At 42.9% G+C, this 22,993-nt stretch overlaps 1 protein-coding gene across 1 annotated transcript in view; it reads right to left on the bottom strand.

Annotated features, from left to right (window-relative positions):
- Window positions 1–954: 954 nt before the first annotated feature.
- Window positions 955–22,993, bottom strand: part of POLE (DNA polymerase epsilon, catalytic subunit) — a 125,837-nt gene continuing 103,798 nt past the window's right edge. Inside the window, 20 exon segments of the mRNA XM_040416726.1 lie at window positions 955–1,166; window positions 1,249–1,338; window positions 2,026–2,151; window positions 2,238–2,438; window positions 6,453–6,646; window positions 11,324–11,455; window positions 11,542–11,733; window positions 11,807–11,891; window positions 11,893–11,927; window positions 11,930–11,946; window positions 12,025–12,145; window positions 13,412–13,448; window positions 13,450–13,582; window positions 14,231–14,432; window positions 15,455–15,675; window positions 16,664–16,848; window positions 16,850–16,891; window positions 16,976–17,155; window positions 17,254–17,360; window positions 17,439–17,592. Of these exon segments, the coding sequence (XP_040272660.1) occupies window positions 1,053–1,166; window positions 1,249–1,338; window positions 2,026–2,151; window positions 2,238–2,438; window positions 6,453–6,646; window positions 11,324–11,455; window positions 11,542–11,733; window positions 11,807–11,891; window positions 11,893–11,927; window positions 11,930–11,946; window positions 12,025–12,145; window positions 13,412–13,448; window positions 13,450–13,582; window positions 14,231–14,432; window positions 15,455–15,675; window positions 16,664–16,848; window positions 16,850–16,891; window positions 16,976–17,155; window positions 17,254–17,360; window positions 17,439–17,592 (2,568 nt within the window). The 3' untranslated portion in view covers window positions 955–1,052.

The raw sequence follows: 22,993 nt of genomic DNA, 5'->3' as shown, positions 1-22,993 counted from the left end.
TCATAAAATGGCTGCTGATGGAGGGTCATGTGACCAGACATCACTCAGCCTGTCCAATTCTAACACACTGCACCTGCACTAAACCCCCAATAAGTGCTGATGGCAGGTGCAGTGTATTTGAATGGAGAAGGTTGTGTGATATGACCTATAGAGACATATTACAAACACAATGACCAACAGTAGCCAGAGTGACCAATCCCTTTAACATTAATGACTGTTGCAGCAGATATTTATGAGAAAGTGACCAAAGGAAGTTTGAGATCATGTTCAATCACTAACAACGTGACAATCAGCTGCTGAAAAGCCAATTCAACATTACTTCCAGTCATTTTAGCAAAAACAACCACATAGAAATGTAAATACAGTACATTGAAAACCTTTCCAAAAGACAGCTCTCTTTTCAAGACCAAATTTGCTGTGACAAGATTTCAGTCCCCCATCCATGTATTATGAATACTGGCCATCTTATCGGAGAAGACCACTGCCCTAGATGAACACTTTGCAATCCCATTTTGGGTGGTTTCACCATTACTAAGTAAAATTAATTTATTACCAAATGTTGGAGGTTTTGCTTACGTGCCTCTCTCTCATGTTTTTGCAATCAGTTTGACGTATACATTGGGGGAAGAAAATAAATAAATACAAATTCGTAGCACACCACGCTTTTCCATTCTGCAGAGTCCAGTAAAAAAGATAGAATGGAACTCTATGGTGACGGATGCCACTGTATAGTATCCATTTATCGTATACGTTTTTGTGTACATTAAACGGATGTCAAAAATGTGATGTGAATCCACCCCAATACAACCAGACTAGTGCTTGCACCTGACTAAATAGGATGGGGGGGGGGTGTTCTACAATGTCAGTGCTACATAGACAGTCATTGTATTTTCAAGAATTCTTTTAGTTTAGTAAAAAGATACAAAAGTATTTATACAACATTTATTATCAAGATATAATTTATACAAAGCAGACAAGACATGGAGGTCAGATGCTGACCAGACTCCCTTCTAACAAAGTCCAAACTTCAATCGTCAAAGCACGGAATGGAGTCATGGGATCAGGTGAGAGTTCCGTTGGATAAGCCAGTTGATGGTCTCCAAGAGATGAGGCATCTGGTAATGTTGAGCAATATTCCGGAAGGCATCCATCTGCTCCATGAGGACCTGCAATTTAGAAGTATAGTCAAAACCACATGTTAAATTCATGAGATTTCATCAACTGTATTACATACTTGTAGGCAAGTACCTTCATTGAAAATGTTAGGCTGAAGTCTCCTGCGCAGCTGCAGTATACTGGCATGTTTGCTTCTTTCACTCCTTTACACTTCAAACAGATCTGGAAATAAGAATATATAGTTGGGCCCCATGTACACAACCATATCGGTTTTGTGGTCCGCAAATCACAGATGAGCAACACAAAGATTCTTCTCGTGTGCATGTCACCATTTATTTTTTTAAAACTCCTGTACAAATTTTCTATCCTTGACTTCAAAACGGACAAGAATAGGACATGTTCTATCTTTTTTGCAGGGTCGCAGAACGGACATATTGATGCGGAAAACAAATGGCGTGCTGTCCGCATCTTCTGCAGCCCCAATGAAATACATGCGCCTGCATCAGACATGCAAAAAATGCAGATCGGATGTGGACCGAAAATACAGTTGTGTGCATGAGCTCTTAAAGGGTTTTTCATCATGCTGAGGGTGCAATAAACAACTCTTGGATCTTGACAATTCCCGTACAGAGGCCTACAGATTCCTTTTCCGCCACTCTATGCTTCCTGGTTTAGCAATGACTGACACAGGGGCATGTGACCGCTGCAGCCAATCACATGCACCTGTGTTGGAATGTCATGGCTGGACCAAGAAGAAGAAAGGATAGTACCTTTTTTCAGTGCTTTCAGCAGTTTAAGCCATCATTATTTTCTGCCAGAAAACCCCTTTAAAAACAAAAAAAAACTAAAAATTCTATAAATATGCCCGACAGTAAACAACCAAAATAATAAGATCACTGCAAGTCTCACCAAATCCTGTAGCATAAAAGCCATCATCTTCTTTTGCAACGCTTCCACTAATGACATTTCAATGTTGTCTGTGTCATACTCCGTCTGGCAGTTTGAACAAACCCACTGCGGCAACACAGATCCATCCTGTAATGGCAGCAAACAGCAATTATGATATAAAACCCATATAGATTACAAAGGCACTGAAGACTGACGCAGACCTATCGACAAACCTGACTGAGAGACGGATCCTTGCACAAGTCCAGATCTCGGCAGAAATTACAGCTTTTACAGATGATTTCAGGAAGTATATAGGAGCGGCACGGATCCTGAAACTGAGCATCTTCTGAGAACTCCCCAACGTCAATAAGGCGTAAGAGATCCCTCTTTAATTTGTTAACCTGGTTGGTTATGTTTGAATCCAGAGAGAGAACCTAAAGAATCAAGACCGTGATAATTCAGGCGAACCATCCACAATGAGCCTTTTCTCATTCAGTCATGTAAAATATAAAATTTCAAGTATGGTGATTGGTTATTAAAAAAAAATCCTAAGAACATTATCAAAACATCTGCAACTGAAGTGGAGTGGGGCAGCTTTCTCCATTAAGGCTCACAGAAGGGGATCTTAAGTGAGGGATCATCCTCTGATGGGCAAATTACCTTGTGGGGAAGATAAACAAGTGCAGCTCTGATGGGACAACCCTTTTAAAGAATATCAATCATACAACCCAGAAAAGACATTCCAAACGTCTGCAACCTTTCAGCCCATGAGGTCTCTAAAATGAATGGACCTGGAAAACAGGTTTTAAAATGCTGCAGGCATGCGTGACCTCCACTATATCTTGATACAAGCTCTTTTACCACAGAGGAGAAGAAGCTACACAAATGCCAAAGTTGGGGGAAAAACAAGAGGATTAAGTGCTAGAGACAGTACATAGTCTTGCTGCCTGCAATTTAGAAGCTGCTGGGGAGTTTTTCAGACATTGTAGATGACTTAAACAGGCTATGTACTACCAATAATGAAAACACATTTCTGACCCATTACTATATAGTTTACTGATTTACTACATCAGCATGATAAATATAATATATATTTATATATATATTATTATTATTATTATTAATAATAATATATAAGCCCCAAACCACAAGAGGAAGGTGAATAATTATGGCTAGTGCAATACAATTTCTATTACCTGTAATCCACATGGCACACTTCAGGACAAGTGTATAAACACTTCTGGACAGATATGATATTTAAAGGGGTTGTCAGTTATTTTTTCTATGTTTCTAACTAGGCAAATGTAACAGCTTTTCAAATTAACTCACTTTATCTCCCAGTGGCTGGTTTCTCACACGACCTGTGATGTCAGCTTCCTCTCCCTGCTCTGATAATGTTCATGCACAAGACGGAGATGATCTGTACCACCAGAGGCACGCCCCCCAGCCTGCCAGCTGCTGCTTATTGCTCTCTCCAGGATTCTTAACCCCTTCAGCTGCACATACTTAGGGCTTAAGGCGTTTACTGAGTATCTGAAGGCAGTGAGGAGACAAATGCTGGGCACAGGAGCTGAAAGAGAAGTTTTCTGCAGAGCATTGCAGGTAGGGGGAAGATCCTGTGTGTATTAGCAGTGTCATTGAACAGCTAGGACTTGTAGTCCTACACATACAATATACTGCAGAGTCTCCCAGCAGGCAGACAGGTCACTCAGGGCAGCTCTTGTATTCACTCCCTTAGCAGTGTCATTACACAGCTGGGACTTGTAGTTCTACACATACAACATGCTGCAGAGTCTCCCAGCAGGCAGACAGGTCACTCAGGGCAGCTCTTGTATTCACTCCCTTAGCAGTGTCATTATACAGCTGGGACTTGTAGTCCTACACATACAACATGCTGCAGAGTCTCCCAGCAGGCAGACATGTCACTCAGGGCAGCACTTGTATTCACTCCCTTAGCAGTGTCATTATACAGCTGGGACTTGTAGTCCTACACATACAACATGCTGCAGAGTCTCCCAGCAGGCAGACATGTCACTCAGGGCAGCACTTGTATTCACTCCCTTAGCAGGGGGAGGGGGAGGGGCAGAGATTGTTGTTATTTCATGTAAACAAAGGGCCAGAAGAGAACCAGGGAAATGAAGAAATAGATATTTTTTTGCCTAAAACTTGCTTAGCTTAGTTATATATCGCTGACCATCAGATTTACAATGCTATATCTTTTTTTTCCATAACTCTGACAACCCCTTTAAGTAAGTGCCCACAGTCTGCCCCCTGAAACAGAAGATTCATACTTACCTGCTCCGGTTCTCCAAGCTCTCTATCTTCCAGTTCCCGCACTGTTTTCCTCAGCGGTCACATGGACAGCTCCAGCCAATGACTGGCTTTAGCAGTGACATGCTGCCTGTGGACACATCACCGATGAAGCCAGTGATTGGCTGGAGTGTGTGACCATGCAACCCCGGAGGAAAACAGTGTGGGAACTGGAACATGGAGACTGGGGGGGACTGATGCAGCATGGAGCAGGAAAGTATGAATTTTCTGTTTTAGGCTGTGGGGACTTAAGATTATTATTTTTTTTTAATTATTGGAAATCCCCTTCAAGAATCTTGACACTTCCAAAATCATTTAGGCCATGTTTTCACTACAATTGAACCAGTGGGGGGAATTTAATAAGCCAAGTCCACAAGAGTTCTGTCTCATCGTGGGACTAAATATTATAGACTAGACATAAGGCCCGTTAAAATAACGGGCGCTAGAACAGTAGTGCATAAACATTAGTAGGAACAGTCTACATTAGGTGGCACAGAGATGGCTGGCAACGACTGGTGGTGCAGAGACGGCTGGCAGCGACTGGTAGAGTAATGGCGGCGTTCCAAAGTGGAGAGCACAGCATAACCTGCAAGCGGCAGCAATGATTGGCCAACGCGGAGGTGTGGGCAGTGAGGGAGACGTGTGGAGCGCCATGTGATGATTTGTCGGCGGGCCGCGCATGCGCAGTTTGTATGGGGGTCAGTCCCTTGCGATCTCTTATCTTTTGTTTACCCGGGTGATCAGCATCACAAGTAGTATCTGGCAGCTGCTTATCACACACCTCTATGCAGGACAATTACCAGTGGTCAGCAGCCAGGCAGTGAGGGGCAACTTTTTGGGGTCATTGATGGGTAACCACATAAATCCAATCCCATGCTGCAGGTGACAGTCACACTGGCTGGTCACTGAGGGGCCTCCTATGGTAGTAGCTCAGGACACGGCTGTCAGGTGCAGACAGCCACTGCCTGGTATGACAGGAGCAGCTGTCACTTTACACTGTCCCGGCCATTACAGGGTAAACCCCCCCCGATCTGCCAATCACCCTGCCGGTCAATTAAGTGACAGGTTGTGCTTCTTCCTCTCCGGCCGCCTGCTGCTGTCATTCCGTTTATAGAAGCCCATGGTCTCCACTGGGCCCGCAGTGCTGCTCACCGTCTTTCGCCCTCCATCTTCCTCTTCTCCGCTGAAAGTCATCGCGTCTGCCATCCCCTGCCGCGGCAGCCAATAGCCATGAACTGAGTGTGTCTCACCAATCATCAGCGGCCGGGCAGTGACGTCATGTAGGTGTGCTGATTGGGGGGGGGGGAGGTGTTCTGGTGTGGGCGAACTGAAACGGCCCTCCGACCTACTTTCCGGCGCGATGCGGCCGCCTGTGGAGCCCCGCCGCGCATGCCCAGTGCAAAACTGGTGACACACACACGGACACAGCGCACTCACACAGGGATTTTATTATTATAGATGTTATATATCATTAAAGTTAGCGTAGCATGATTCTGGTTTATTGTAATTCGTTCCAAATTTCACACAATGCTTGCTAAATTTGGCCTTTAAATCATATTTCTGCCTTGAGATGTTACTGCCCTTTTACACCACCTCTTTACAGGTGTAAGACTGTATGAATTGCTGACTTTTCAAAAGCCAGAGTTGATAATTCTGGCTTAAATTAGCTTGACTGGCTAAACATGCCCGCTTTCCCAAACAGGAGTCATATAAAATGTCGCAAAATGTTTGCACAAATAAGTCCAAAATATCACAAAGCCCTATCTTGCAGCTTTTTGAAAAGAGAATTCTGGAGAACACTTTTTGCTCCTCAGACAAGGGGCATGCCTTAATATGAACCAACACAGCCAAAATTTTGAGCCAAGGTAAGACAACCAATAGGCGATGTACAGTCAGACAAAAACGTGTGTAACTTATGGCAAATGCATCATAGGTAACTGATAACTGTGGAACATCTTTGACTCCCTGATCTACATTTACACTGTCAAAATATTAGCATTATACTGCCCTAGTATATTCTATTTTAGCAGAAAGTATTTATAAATAGAATCTGCACCAAAAGCAGAAATTAATGTCAAAAATTGAATACCTGATTACTTGGGGAAAGAAAAAGATGATTATCAGCCTCACAATCTCACCTGACAAACGTATTTGATAAACTCTAAAGCCGGATTGTTGAGGGTCAGATGGGATCCAGGTAAAACAGGGAACATTTCAGATGGCTCTGTTACATGGCGTGCTCCTGTCACTTTTTTCTGTATCTTTTGTGTGATTGTGAAGAAGTTTTGTGTAAGCTCATTTGCCACGTAATCCTGAGAAAAGGTGATAAGTCCTAGAGGAAGAAACAGGAATATGAATGGCTATGTCTGTCCTACATGGTCAGTGGTACATGGTATGTTAAAGGGGTTGTCTCACCTCAGCAAATGGCATTTATCATGTAGAGTAAGTGAATACAAGGCACTTGCTAATGTATTGATTGTCCATATTGCCTCCTTTGCTGGCTAGATTCATTTTTCCATCGCATTATACACAGATTTTTTTCCATGGTTACGACCACCCTGCAATCCATCAGTGGAGGTCATGCTTGACCACTATAGGAAAAAATGCCGGTATCTCTGGTGACTGGGACCATGGGAGCGCACATAGTATAGTGGAAGTGCTGGACTGTGCACACCCCCACGGTCCCAGCCACCAGAGAGGCCTGCGCTTTTCCCTATATTGTACAAGCACAACCACCAATGCTGGATTACAGGGTGGTCATCACCATGGAAACAAGCAGTCTATAATTTGATGGAAAAATGAATCCAGCCAGCAAAGGAGCCAATATGGATAATCACAATACATTAGTAAGTGGTTTGTATTAACTTTCTCTACATAATAAATGCCATTTGCTGTAGTGAGACAATCCCTTTAACCCCTTAAGGACTCAGCCCTATTTCACCTTAAGGACCAGGCCATTTCTTGCAAATCTGACCAGTGTCACTTTAAGTGCTGATAACTTTAAAACGCTTTGACTTATGCAAGCCATTCTGAGATTGTTTTTTTTGTCACATATTGTACTTCATGACACTGGTAAAATGAAGTGAAGTAAAAAAAATTTTTTATAAAAAAAATACCAAATTTACACAAATTTTAAAAAAAAATTCAAATTTCCAAGTTTCAATTTCTCTACTTCTATAATACATAGTAATACCTCCAAAAATAGTTATTACTTTACATTCCCCATATGTCTACTTCATGTTTGGATCATTTTAGGAATGATTTTATTTTTTGGGGATGTTACAAGGCTTAGAAGTTTAGAAGCAAATCTTGAAATTTTCAAAAACCCGGCCTATCCAACGCCTTTCCCTTTCAATGGTCCACATCCCATATTAAATACCCTCGGCGGTCAATATAACTCCTTCCCCTAAACACTTATTCAGCTCAAATTATACTCCTTTATTACTGACATCTAGGTCACAATTGGAAAAACCTTAAGATCCCTTCTTGTCCTGGATAGGTAGAAAAAACCTCCTGAAAACCTATGTCCTGCCTAGATTATTATACCTCTTTCAGACCCTGCCGATCTCCCTACCTATTTCTTACTCATCTCAAGTCCAAACCCTTTTTTCAAGTTTTATTTGGAAAAAAAATCTAGGCCTAGGCTCTTCTTATGGTTGCTTATCCCAGCCTATTAGCAGAGGTGGTTTTAGGCCTCCCTGATGTATAAAAACTACTATCTGGCCAACCTGATTAGACTACACTCAAATTCTCAACCCCAATTCCCATAATTAGGTTGCCATATAGCCAACATTTCCTGGACCCCCTCGGAATTGGCAGTTTGTGGGATACCTCGACCTACAACTGCAGTGGTTAATAACTTAAATAACCCTTCAATTTGTAGGAGATCCACAAAGCTGGAAGAACCTTACTTCTCAAATGCCATTACCAAAAGGCCCCTCTCCTTTCACGCCAATCGCCTAATTCCCTTATCTTCTCCATTCAGATTATGTTAACGTCTTCAACTTGTGGCCTAGGTTTGGTTAATGATGTAGTGGGTGACGTATTGAAGGATAAAAAAGTACCTGACATTGTGGTATGGAGACGTCTTATAAAACGCAAAAAATGGTCGCATTTACACTACCTCCATTTCAGGTGGATTTGCTTAGATTACCTACAAATAGCTCCCCAGGGGTACGATCCATCTTGGTATGATGTTATATTTACAGTCTCCAATCCTTAGAAGCCAATTACTCTCATACATTTATAACAAAAGTCTGGAACCAAAAGATGAAAAATACCCTCTTTATATCACCCAATGGGAGTCAGAACTGAATACACATTTCTCTGAGGCAGATGTAACAAGGATCCTTAGCCATTCACATGGTTTCTCCCGTGCATCTCCTGTCCAGGTGAAAATGCTTTCATGATTATAACTAGGTGGTACTGTACGCCTGACCTTTTGAACAAAATGTATCCTGAAGTATCTGCTAACTGTTGGAGGTGTGCTACAGAAAAAGGTACTGCTTTACACATTTGGTGGTCGTGCCCTGTTATCCGTCCTTTTTGGGATATGGTAGCCAGTGAAATAAAGAATATTTGTTCCTCCAACACAGTCCCTTTCACCAACTGCTGTTCTTCTTAATCTTCCGGATCTCCATTGTCCTCTTAGCAAACACTCCTTATTATCCCACCCTTATTTCTGTTCCAAATTACTCATCCCATTAAAATGGCTTTCTGCGCAACCTCCAACCGTGCAGATGTGGAAGGAGAGAGTGCAAGAGATATGTAGAATGGAGGAAATGTCTAGCTGGGAGAATTTATCTCGTGATAAGTTTTTGATCACATGGTCTAAATGGCTTGAGAAACTTGAGAGGTCATAATCTAAATTGCTTTTTATGTCTGTTCATCTGTGTTGCTGCACTAATCTCATAATTGAGGCTTCAACTGGTTTTTCATAATATGTATCATGCTCTATGTTATCTGATCCTGGGGCGTGTTTCCCCTCTTCTGTTTTTATGTTTATCTGTACACAAGTATATTTTGATTAATATGCTTAATAAAAAGAAATTTGAAAGAAAGAAATTATCAAAAACCAATTTTTAGGGACCAGTTCAGGTCTGAAGTCACTTTGCGAGGCTCTACATAATAGAAACCACCCAAAAATGACCGCATTCTATAACTACACCCCTCAAGGTATTCACAACTGATTTTTAAAACGTCCTTAACCCTTTAGGTGTTCCACAAGAATTAATGGAAAATAGAGATACAATTTCAAAATTTCACTTTTTTTGCAGATTTCCATTTTAATAATTTTTTTCCAGTTACAAAGCAAGGGTTAACAGCCAAACCAAACTCAATATTTATGGCCCTGATTCTGTAGTTTACAGAAACACCCCATATGTGGTCGTAAACTGCTGTACAGGCACACGGCAGGGCGCAGAACGAAAGGAATGCCATACGGTTTTTGGAAGGCAGATTTTGCTGGAATGTTTTTTTTTTGACACCATGTCCCATTTGAAGCCCCCCTGATGCGCCCCTAGAGTAGAAACTCCAAAAAAGTGACCCCATTTTAGAAACTACGGGATAGGGTAGCAGTATTGTTGGTACTAGTTTAGGGTACATATGATTTTTGGTTGCTCTATATTACACTTTTTGTGAGGGAAGGTAACAAGAAATAGCTGTTTTGGCACAGTTTTTATTTTTTTATTTACAACATTCATCTATCTGACAGGTTAGATCATGTGATGTTTTTATAGACCAGGTTGTCACGGATGCGGCGATACCTAATATGTATACTTTTTTTTTTTATTTATGTAAGTTTTACACAATGATTTCTTTTTTTAAACAAAAAAAAAAAATCATGCTTTACTGTTTCCATAGTTTGAGAGCCATAATTTTTTCAGTTTTTGGGCGATTACCTTGGGTAGGGTATGATTTTTGCAGGATGAGATGACGGTTTTATTGGCACTATTTTGGGGTGCGTGTGACTTTTTGATCGCTTGCTATTACACTTTTTGTGATGTAAGATGACAAAAAATGGTTTATTTAGCACAGTTTTTATTAAAAAAAAATTTACGGTGTTCATCTGAGGGGTTAGGTCATGTGATATGCTTATAGAGCAGGTCGATACAGACGTGGCGATACCTAATATGTATACTTTTTTCCCCCCTATTTTTATTTTTTTTACTTTATTTGGGGAAAATGACGTTTTTGTTTATTTTTATTTTAAACGTAATTTTTTTGGGGGGAAAACTTTATTTTTTCAACTTTTTTTTTTTTACTTGAATTTTTTGTCCCACTTTGCGGACTTCAACTTTTGGGGGTCTAATCCCTTTTACAATGCATTCCAATACTTCTGTAATTGTAATGCATAGGCTGTACGAGTAATACAGCTGTGTCTTACTCATACAGCTCTCGGCTGTGAGATCCAGGGGCTGGATCTCACAGGATCGTCATCGGGGAAGGCAGCGAAGATGCCTAAGGAAGGCCCATCGCAGCTGCCTTCCATGCCATCGGGTCCCCCCTACACCCGCATGGCGGACCCGATGGCACCGCCGCCCGCTTCGGGGCGTGTGTGCAGGATGCCGGTCTGAATGATTCGAGTGGACATCCTGCTTCCGATTACACCCCTGCCGCGCGCAATGTAATTTTAAACTTAGGACGTACCGGTACGCCCTGGGTCCTTAAGGGGTTAAGTACCCTCCCTCTACTCTTAATATTGCTGACACAATGCAGAAGAAAACCATAATAGAGCCACAGACTAGAGGCTGTCATTACATGGACTGACCAACGAGCAATCATATGCTTGCCATCTAATGGGCAGCACATACTATTTACTATATTTCTTCATGTTAACCTAAAAACTGTAGCCTTAATTTTTGTATTAAAAGGATTCTATTAAATCCAAGGTTTTGCACTACTAAGTCTATAATGCTCAACAACGTGATGAAGTGCACACTTCTAATGTAATTTCATACTTTCCAAAGTGCTTGAAAATAAAATGTGAGGTCTCAGATGTGTTTCTTACCAGGCATGGCCCCAGATTCACCCACTGTCTCTTGTGATACTTGGCTGTCCTGCCGTCGTTTTATTGGCGTACTGCCAGGAGCGTTACGCCTCAACTCTTCACGCATACTATGATAAACCGCTACAATGTATGCTGCAGAAAGAGAATTATGTAAAGTGAATACAACACATTATGTATGAAACAATAAATCACAAAAGCCCGCAGATTTCAGCCCTTACCAGAGACAATCATTAGGAAGTAGCTCTGACATGATGCTGCCTGGGGTAAATACTGAACTATGTTCCAGTTGTTCTCCAAGCTTTCTTCCACCTGATCCTCGGGCTGTTCACTGTCTGACTGAGCATGTGTGTCATCTTCCTCATCCTCCTCACTTCCCTCTCCTTCATGTCCTCAGATTTCTTCTTCTTACGCTCTGTCCAAAAGGAAGCCACTATTTTTTCATGTGTAGCGCAGCAGGAAGGAATCAATACTCTAATTTTATACAAATAACCTCTCCATAGTGCACCTGGACGGTAGCTTTCCCTTGATCCCTCCATTAGTTTGCAGGGTCCATCCACAACAAAAACTCCCCAACAGCGTGAAAAGGAGATGGTAAGAGAGTGAATATTTCCTTGGTGTGGATACTGCAAAATACATTATTGGAATTACATCACCAACAGAATGGACATACATGTATTCAAAACATATGGGCAGGTACCTACCTCTGGGTAATATATTCAACGTAAGCAATGGCATCTTCCACTCGCCGCTTCTTAGTGCAGAGGATGATGCGATTAAAGTTAGCATACACGACAGATGAGCCAAGTCGCTTAAATTCAGCAACTAACCTATTAGAGATGCAATATGACGGGGTGGTTTAACAATAGGTGTACTTCATTACAGAGGAAAATATTCTGTCATAGCATTATACATGGGGTAGGCCAAACTAAAACGTCTTTGCTTAAAAAAAAGAGAATGTTTAGGGCTCATGCACACAACTGTGTGCCAGCCGGGCCTGTATTGCGGCCTGCAAATAGCAGGCCCGCAATATACCGGCCCTGGACGTTTTTGCACCGCATCACAGGTGTGGACCCGTTCACTTGAATGGATCCACAATCTGGAAGGTGTGGTATGGAATGGAGGCATGGAACCCCAAGGAAGCACCCTATAGTGTTTTTTCTCCGTAAAAAAAAAGTATTGCATGCACTACTTTTTTGTGGTGCGGAAAGAATATGGACCCATTCGAGTTAAATGGGTCTGGATGTGTCTGCGGAATCTGCACGGATGTTGCCTGTGCATTAGAAACCGCAAATTGCGGTCTCCAATGCACAGAACGGCCAAGCAATGGCTGTGTTCATGACTCCAACTCAACGTTCAAATTAAAAATAGAACATGATGATGATGATGATGATGAAAACATTGAAACGCATCCCTGGCTTCCCATCCCTGTAAAAGTGTAAAAAAAAAAAATACCAAAAAATTATAAATAAAAAATTATATTAAAAAAAAAAAAAAGCCTGTGCTTGGGGACTCATACACATCGAACGTATAAAAATCATTCACGTTGTGGTCATAAGCCTAGATCAGTGTGGAAAACGTAAGTGTAAATAACACCATTTTCCTCTATGGATCTGTACACGCAGACAAATGTTACGTTTGGAGAATGAGCCCTTACTGTAGCTTCTCAGATTTTTAGGGTCATTTATCAAACTGGTGAAAAGTAGAACTAGCTTAGTTGCCCAAAGCAACCAAATTCCACCTTTAATTTTCCAAAGGAGCTGCCCAAAATAAAAAGTGGAATCGGATTGGTTGCTATGGGCAACTAAGCCAGTTCTACTTTACACCAGTTTGATCAATGACCCCATTTATTTTATTTTATATAGACATGTGAAGACCTTAGGAGGAGAACATTTAAAAAAAAAAAAATTTATAGCAATTATTGTTACTGCTGGATGATACTTCTGTCCACACAGACAATTGAATAATTCAGCTTTTACATTTATAGATTGGTTAAATATTATAGTTTATAAGAAATTGGACATTTTACCTCTCCAGTACACGAAGTATCACAAGCAACATTTCTTCCCCAAGTCTAAATCTTTACTCTACTCACTGTAGAAAAGAGCTTTTTCATCATATTGTGGAGGAGTTCGATGAAGCGCAGGGTCATACAGCAGTGAGGATGGACTCCGTAGCCACCGATAGAAGTGCATAACTTGGTTATCGGCATACACATTGTGGTACTGAGTAATTTCCTTCACCCAGCCTACCACCATTACTCTTCAGAATCCTGTTGTGTAGAAAACAAATCTAAGCTAAGTCATTCCCAAATGATAGTACATCTTTCTGCATCATTTTAGGGTATTTCACATGTGAATTTTAGCGCTTATTCCGAGCCAAAATCCATGTGTGGTCAGAATCCCACTGATTTCAATGTAAATCCACGCAGAACTGTAGCCACACATGGCTCCATTCAATGGGGTAAATCCACATGGGGATCCATCGGCAGCATGGTGGCTCAGTGGTTAGCACTGGTACCTTGCAGCGCTGGGGTCATGAATTTGGATCTGACCAAGGACAACATCTGCATGGAGTTTGTATGTTCTCCCCGTGTTCGTATGCGTTTCCTCCCACACAGAAAAAGACATACGGATAGGAAATTTAGAGTAAGTCCCACTTAGGACAGTGAGTGATGACAAGGTCTGTAAAGCGCTGCAGAATGGCTGCACTATATAAGCATGAGAAATAAAAACTAACTATGGAAGAAACCAAGGATCAGCCACGTCAGATTTTCTTGACATTTATTGTTGAATTAACATACCATTATATATGACAATCAATGCCTGTCAATGTCAATTCCTTGTGGATATTCAGAAGCTATATTGTGTTTATTAGATTATAACACAAACTTCATATTTAATACCGTACCTGAATGTGTTAGAGCAAAGGGCAGTCTCATCATAACTGGCCACAGAATTGGCCTGATTCCCCGTAACCATGTCCTCAAGGGATGCCTGCTGTAATACATCAAAACTGATGCCAATGCTACCAGCCCCTTCCAGGTCGTTTATATGGTGTGACTGCAGGATACTGTTTACAGCCAGACTCTGAATATCAAGCTCCACACAAACTGAAGCAAAGAAAGAAAATTTGACTGATCACCAATATGACATTCTCATTGATTAGTGATTGCACGATATATTCTATATTTATTATATACACACACACCTCACATATACAAATCAATTCTGAGATGCCTAGACCAACCCCAGCTGACCAGATAAGTGGCAACGGTTCCAATGCACTAGTCCAGCAATCAGACAATCCAGTACAGGATATATCCAGCAGCAAAGAGTAAATCAAAATACTTTATTCCCTTAATTCATTAAAATACATCTTCACGATGCCATCAGACTCGCGTTTCGATCTGTACAATGAATTGATCTTAGCCATGCTATGATTAAGAGCATTGTACTGACTGATATGCATTGGAAGTGAATCTGATGCCACAGTAAAGCTGTATTTTAATAAATCAATGGAATGGAGTATTTGTGGTTTTACTACTTGTGTCCTGCACAAATCGTAGACTACAATCATTTCTGCATGCCTTTTGTATCAGAACTAAGTGCAATGGCAATTGCAAAACCCAGACATTTCACTGGACGCAAATTTCTGTGAAAGTTAACGCCTGTCCACAGGATAACTAATTTGATCAGTGGGGGTCCTACAGGGACCCCCACCAATCCTGAGAACAGGAATTCCTTATCCTGTCCTGATGGGGCAAAGCATGTGCCCCATAATCTCCATTCATTCTCTATGGGACTGATGGAAATAGCCAAGTGCTGTACTATGCCATTTCCAGCAGTCCCATAGGGAATGAATAGATCGGACTGCTGGAAATGGCCAAGTGCTGTACTATACCATCTTCAGATCGGACTGCTGCTTCATTAGGATGGGAACAAAGGATCCCTGTTCTAGTGGTCGGACCCCACCGATCAGTTATGTAATCCTCTTTCCTGTGGATAGACTACAACTTTTATACATTCACACTTAAGTATTTTGGAAATTATTTTGTATCAGCATGCTTAAGCCAAAACCAGGAGTGGAAGAGAAAAGATTGTACAAACTTATTGCAACTGCAAATAATCTTACTTGTATTGTAACAGCCAGGATTGTTGATTTCCACAGATGCCCTCTCATCAAACTCCATAACTAGTCGGTTATCATCTGCTTCCTTGCCTCCAAGGTCAGGTCGAGAGCTTGGAGACAGCCAGAAGAGGTGGTTATGTCGTCGAAGATGCCTTGCGAAGAACAGATCCGATCCAAATGTGGACACGTCATCTGGCAGGTTGCCAACAGGAAGGTGATAATACCTAAATAACCAAACACAACCTCAACATGCAAAACCATGATCTACTAGATTCCAACAACAAAGGGGATTTCTGAGATTATGATACTGATTACCTATGCCCTAGATAGGTCATCAGTATCTGATCGTGGGGGTCCAACACCCCCGACCCTCGCAGAGGAGCCATTTGAGAAAGCACTGGCTCTCCTGTGAGCAGTTTCCTTCTCCGTGCTCACCAAGCACAGCGCCGTACATTGTATAGCGGCTGTGCTTGGTATCACAGCTCAGACCCATAGAAGCGAATGGGGCTGAGCTGCAATACCAAGCACAGCCGCTATACAATGTACGGCGCTGTGCTTGGTAAGCATGGAGAAGGCCGTGGCGCTCACAACTGCTGATCGGCAGGGGGTTCCGGGTGTTGGACCAGAGGATAGGTCAGCAGTATCAAAATCCCAGAATACCCCTTTAAAGTATAAAGTTCAGTCTTTCTAGGATTTTCCAAGACAATTAAAACTTTGTTGGCAGCTTCTCACTGTCAGTCTGACATCTGATGCCAAGGAGAAAATGAGAGGCAGCCCCCCCAAATATAAGCATACAGAAAATATCAGCAAGTTTGAATATAGAATTTCAAGGTCTTATCAAAAAGGGGAAAAAAAATAAATAAGATAAATCTATTTACATAAAACTCTAATTTGTTGCCATTTGCAATATTACCAGTTTCCTAATACTACTGGAATCACTTGCTGTAATTCAAAAACTCTCATATTAACTCAATATTTAACTCCCAATTACAATACAGTTCACTGATGACCCCTCCTGAAACTAATCCTTTACCCATGACCTTTGAAATCTAGGCCTAAAATAACAGATTGGCGAGTGTTCTTTCATCAAGCAGCCATGGCAGTTGCTAGTAATATCTAGCTCCAATTAGCACAGCACATCTTCATGAATAATGTGGCATAGCTGTTAACTCAGTGTAGGATTAGATGTGACGACGCATTGTGACGAGTTACCTGGCCATCTCAAATGCCTGAGAAAGGCAGCTGTCCAAATTAAGATAGTGGCGAATCATACGGCGGGCTCCATGGCGCTGCCAGTCCAGGACATTATAACTGATATCATCCGTGACATGTACAGGCACGAGAGGGAATTCCTCTAGGACAGGCATCCCACTTGTTAGCCTTTTAGGGGACCAGTTAGGACTGCAATGCAATCAGAGTTGGACCACGTCTCTCATCCCCCTACAGAAAACAGTGAATATACAGGCATTATTCTCCAATCTGTTATTACCTTGTTCAGTTAACTCTTTCTTGGATCTGCCTTACCTTGTAGCTCACAAGTAGTCTTTGAATTGCTCTATAAACGGTTTTTTAAATCCAGTCTCAGCTCGAACTTCCAAACACATGTTTCTCAGGGGGCAAAAGCTCAGGGTCAACCCTTTCCTGCATTGCAGTGTGTTCACTTGTATACATACTGCTAAGGTTTGGCATCTGGTTACTGCGAACCTACATGGCAGGATAAATGTAAGGAAAACGTTGCACTAAATCTTTGAGTATTATACAAAATAAGATTTAAAAAAATATATATCTTGAAGTAAACCTACCGTGTCAACCACAAATATGGCAGCCTTTCTCTGTGACGGTATGAACAGACCAAAGAGAGCCTTGTTCCCCTGACAATTGTGGTACAAGTAAATGTGTCTGATGCTACCTGTAAAGAAATAAAACTGGAATTATGGTCAACTTCCCGGCAGGTAAGAAAGAAACCGGGCAATTTTATTCATGGTACCTGGCTCCAAGTAGCTGAACTGGGCCAGGGACTTCATTTCCAAATGGTCCAATTCAAAAGTGTCGGCTTCTCTACCTGACAAATGGCGGACTATTTGTTTGTTCACCATGCATACGCAACCAAGCTGGACCACGGACCGCAGTAGAAGAGGGACCTTAAGAAAACAAAGTAAAAATTATAAAAAGTTTCATAATTACATTTTGGCTACAAACTTCAAATAGGCAGATAAGTGGCTGATGAGGAACAGGACGCCACCAGGACGCAGCTTAAATCTTCCTGGGTGAAGTACTGGCCCTTATCTGGTGGGCCCTCTAGCCTCCTGACTGCACAGGACATTAAGTGGGACATATCAACGGGTCCTTGGTCCTATGCTTAATATCATCTGCGTCTCTGGTCCTGTTGCCTCAACAATATCTTAAGTATCTTTGTTTTATTCACTTGATTGATGGTTGTATCTTCTGACATGAATGCCCCTGATGAACCTAGCAATAGGGGAAACGCGTAGGGGCTTTTGTGGACCGGCCCTGGGAAGCATCGTTTGATGCCCCTGTGCTTGGTCCCTTTTGTATGTGGGTGGTTATCCTATTCACACGGCATATTTAACTGGTCTTTATCTATTGGTGTCCCTGATGATATTCAGTTACCAGGGACGCACCATTACACCCGTCAGTTTCCTGGGGAGCACATTTTGTTATTTTTGGAGAGGAGGGTAAACGCAGGGCAGTCAGCCCAGGAACGAGGACAGGGAGTCTCCCACCATCAGGGGACGTCAGTGGGCTGGGTTCTAGCCAGGGTGAGCATAGGGAAAGTATAGTTTTGCCCCACTGCTCCCCTCAGCTGCCTTGTGTTCACTCACCACTCCTTTAGGTGTATCCATGACTGGCTCCAAGGAAAATTTGCATCTGTGACTATTGCTGTTCGTCTTATCACTGTTCACTGGTGAACCACTACGGTGGTAATATTTTATAATTTGAAAAGTAAAGTTATGTTTTTAAAGGATCAATACTGCTGGACATCTATATTGACTCTGTGATCCTTCTCTATTGATTTGTTATTGATTTAGCTGGACAAATACAAGTGGCTGATGAGGTTTATAAACAACTGATAAAATGTAAGGTTCATGCACATGGGTAGGGATAATACGTCACCAGTACATACTGAATGGTAAAACACTAGGCAACACGGACATTGAAAACGAGATTTTTGTATAACTTACCAGTAAAATCTCTTTCTCGCTCTTTCCTTGGGGGACACAGAAGACCTTGGGTATAGCTCATCTCCCTAGGAGGCGTGACACTAAGTGAAGACTGTTAAGCCCCTCCTCCACAGCTATACCCTCAGCCTGGAGAGAGAGACTGCCAGTTGCGTTGTCCAAGTAGTGAGAAAAGGCAAAAGTCCAAAAGTGGAACCAACAAGCCCACTACCCCAAAGGGTAAAACAAACTCGGAAACAGTCAGAGAAGAACAAGAATGGGTGGGTGCTGTGTCCCCCAAGGAAAGAGCGAGAAAGAGATTTTACTGGTAAGTTATACAAAAATCTCGTTTTCTCGCCCCAGTTTCCTTGGGGGACACAGAAAGACCTTGCGGACGTTCAAAAGCAGTCCAAAGGGGGAGGGACCACAGCACCAAGGCGAAGCACCCGAAGGCACTCAAAAAACCCGCCGCCTGCAGACCAGGCGGCCCAAGGCAGCATACGCCGAAGACCGAGTATGCACCCTGTAGAACTCGGTAGTAAGGTGTGCAAGGAAGACCAGTGACCGCCTTGCACAAATGCTTGGCCGAAGCCCTATGCCTCGGCCCAGGGAAAAACCGACAGCTCTGGCAAAATGAATGGTGACACCAAAAGCAGAACTCTGCCCTTGGTGCGGCAACCACAGCAAGAGCCACTCTGAGAAAGCGGAGGAAAGCCACCCTGGAGGCCGTCAACCCTTTGCGCGGACCTCCTGGAAACACCAGAGACCGAATGTCGACAAGATTCGGAGATCTCCAAGTAAAAACTGCAAGGCCCAAACAACGTCCAAATCAGTGAAGTGTCCGTTCCCGGGGGTGGGAAGGGCCGAGGACGACTGCCTCAATGAAATGAAGGACAACCACCACCTTCAGAAGGAAGGAAGAGACGGAATGGAGAACAGCCCTGTCCTGGGGGAAGACAGAAGGCTCGGAACAAGAAGGGCTGCCACTCAGGCACCCGTCAGAGACACGATGGCTACATAAACCCAACCGCACAGGACAGAAGGAGTAGAGAGGACTTCTGTAACGGCTCCAAGGAAAAATTGGAGCGCCAAGAGCCCAGTATGTAGTTCCCAGGATGGTAACGGAGGGCAGTACAAAGGAAACCCAAGAGCCGCTCCATGGAAGAAATTCCTGACAGGCCCAGAGGGTCGGGGAACGCTGAAAGAGGAAGGACAGGAACGACACTTGATACCTCAAGCAACAGAGTCCCAGCCCCAGGTCCAGGCCGGACTGGAGAAAGACAGAACCATGGAGAGAGAAAGGCAGAGTGGGGGAACGCCCAGCTTCCCACAGAACCCCAGGTAAAGCCCTAAGTCCTACAGATCCTGGACGAAAACTCGGCTAGAAGCGAACACTAGCGAGCCCACTAGAGTCGCCTGGGCAAGCGGGCGAAAAACCCAATGATCAGTAACACGGGCAGAACGGTCGGTAGAACTGGTCCCGTCGGCCCCGAGCAAAGTTGTCCCGTATCCACCCTGAAGAGGGGATTTTTGTCTCTTGGAAAATGGAGATTTATGTGTATCTCCGTTTTCCATCCCTTCTATTCTATTCCTAGCAAATTGCCTTAGTTTCCCATACAACCCGATTATCCTGTGTAAAATTACACCTCTTCCAGTCCTTCATATATCTCAGGAACAACACACCAACCCTTGCAGATACTTATATATAAAAATAGTTTACTGATAACATGGAGATGACAAAGCAATAGACATTATACATAGAGATACAGATAACACAATACATAGAGGACACCACCACACACAGCCACCTCCGTTCCTGTCCACCCTGGATGCTAAGCAAATGCGGCTAATAATGTGTATGTAATACAGTATATCCAGAGTCTACCAATATACAGTCTACTGGATCTACTCTACACCTCCAGTACCTGACCATTAGTACATGTACATATAGAGACTCATGCATAAACAGCATATAATCTAACTGGTAATACAATTGCAGACTGCTAATATCTATATGTACACATATAAAGTCTACTGGGATATTATACTTATATACATACCCACATACGCACACATATAACTTAGCTTGCTCCTGCATCCATCGGTGTCCAGGAAGAGAAGCCCCCGCCTCACTCCCAACTTTCACCTATATCTTGTTATGTCCCAGCCCCCACCATAGACTCCACCCTGTGACCACCCAAATATCTCCCCCCATCTCTTGGTCAAGAGGATGTTGTTCAACTGCCTAGGATATGCTAACAAGGGACACAATGCATCTGGCCATACTGAATGGGTGAATACCACAGGGTCCAATTATTAGGCATATTTGTGTGGTCATCAGGATGAGGTTCTGGCTGAAAGCCATATTTCCCTTAACATATCCCCCCTGTTGTCGGTTATACACGACACACTATGTTGGAAGCCTGGTCTGTGTGTGGAGGTGTTTTACAATAAGAACAAACACAATACATTATAAGCTCATTTATGTTGCATCTTTGGCCAATCGGTTGATTCATCTTCTTGTGTATGGATGTTCTGATGTTCATCTGGGATTTCATCTGGGATCATCTGGTGGCTTCATGATGGGTACAGATGTCTGGTCATCTTCTTAGATCAAGGGCAATCATTGTGTCTCTAGGCATTTCTCCACCTGGAATCATATTAAACAGTCTGCTCCTCAGGGGAGCGCACCTCAACAGCTGCAGTTCTGAAAATCCATCAGGAGATATCATGGCCTCCCCCCTGTTGACCGTATCTGTAGATAACACTTGGCACTCTTAGTAGGTACATTACAAATTGAGGCTATATATCACAACCCAGTGGGAGCTCCCACTTGCAACGGCTGAGCCCAAGTTCCGCGTCCGACTGGACAGTCACAATTTATACAAAGCGCCTCTGCGGATCACTGTGGGGTCATCCCACTCCTCGCAGAATCCCCAATAGGGAGGAGCTATGCCCCACAACCTACTGGCTGCGCCGCGGACTTTGTGGGCTAGCACCCCAAATTACACGGCATGTATCCATGGTAGTTAGTTAATACCGTTAATGGGCCCAGTCAGTTTTGGCCTGACTGAACGCCTACTTATAAGTGCCCAGTGACAGACAGGGAGGATAAACTGCCATTTCTCCATACTCTTTAGTGACCCAATTCAGAAGCTGACAGTACAGGGTTTACTTGAGTAAGGACACACTGGAGATATGCAACGACATGCCCTTATGATGACCCTCTGAGCCAAGTTAAGGGAGCAACAGACCTTGGCACGAAAAATTCGTTTTTTTATTTTTTTATTTTAAGGTACCTGCCCAACATGAGAAGAGCACTCCCAGATGAACTGTCTTATTATGCAAGAAGTTATCCTTTATGAACCAACAGTATTGCCAATTGATGCAAGCAAAAGAGCTCATCTAAGATCCATTGTCTCCTCATGGTTGAGGGACAATACCATCTGTTTGTGAGCTGTATGGCCTTAAATTCCTAACAGCTCCCCCAACAGACACCTGGGTGTAGAGATTAAAGATAAGAACTCTATCACATTTGCATTACACACTGAGGACAAACAAACAAAAGGTTCTGCAACAGTAAACCTAACCCCCCTCCCTGTGTTGGTGACCATGCACTGGGGCCTGTTATAGGTTAACATTGATTTCCTGCTCTGGCCAGTATATATGGGGGGATCCCTGAGTTACATATTATGGCCAGATCTTTAGGAATCCCCACCACAAATCTATTATAACAGATTCCCAGAAGGGATATCTGTTGTAATGGTGTCTTTTTGCAGCCCTGTTTCATGTGTAGCCTGTTGGCTCACAAATGAAACAGGTCTCTGTCTCTGCAATTGTATGTGTGGTTGAAAGCCACCCCGCCTTACATCTCTGTGCGGACAGAGTCGTTTAATGTGTCCAGATTGCAGACAATGGAAACACTGTATATTCTCCCACTTTCTTCTTTGAAGAGCACTAGAATACACAGATATTTTGTTAGCTGCCATCCCCTTTAACTTGCAGCCATCTTGCATTTTTTTATTAAATGCTACCTTCTTCCTGATTGTTATAGATTTGTGACTCTTTAGCAAATCCTGCCTGACCTGCTCTATTACCATTGCTGCTTCAATCAGTGATGTCTCCTTAGCTGCAGTTATACGGATTGTGGTATCAAGATATGGAAACTTCTCCACAAACATACGTATCATGCCTTGTGGGGCTCCTACACCATGATCCTTTGTCACCTTCCTATGAATAGCTTCAAACCTTCACAAAGCGACAAGGGCTCATCATGGATGGTAGGCCTGAAGTTACTTAGGACCTCTGGGCTGACGTCCGTATGCCCTGTTACCAATTTCATGAGGATAGAAAGCCTGTCTTC

This window comes from Bufo bufo, chromosome 2 (assembly GCF_905171765.1).
Source record: "Bufo bufo chromosome 2, aBufBuf1.1, whole genome shotgun sequence".
Taxonomy (NCBI): domain Eukaryota; kingdom Metazoa; phylum Chordata; class Amphibia; order Anura; family Bufonidae; genus Bufo; species Bufo bufo.
Note: the sequence above shows the minus strand (reverse complement) of the source record. Positions and strands in the feature narration are given on the sequence as shown.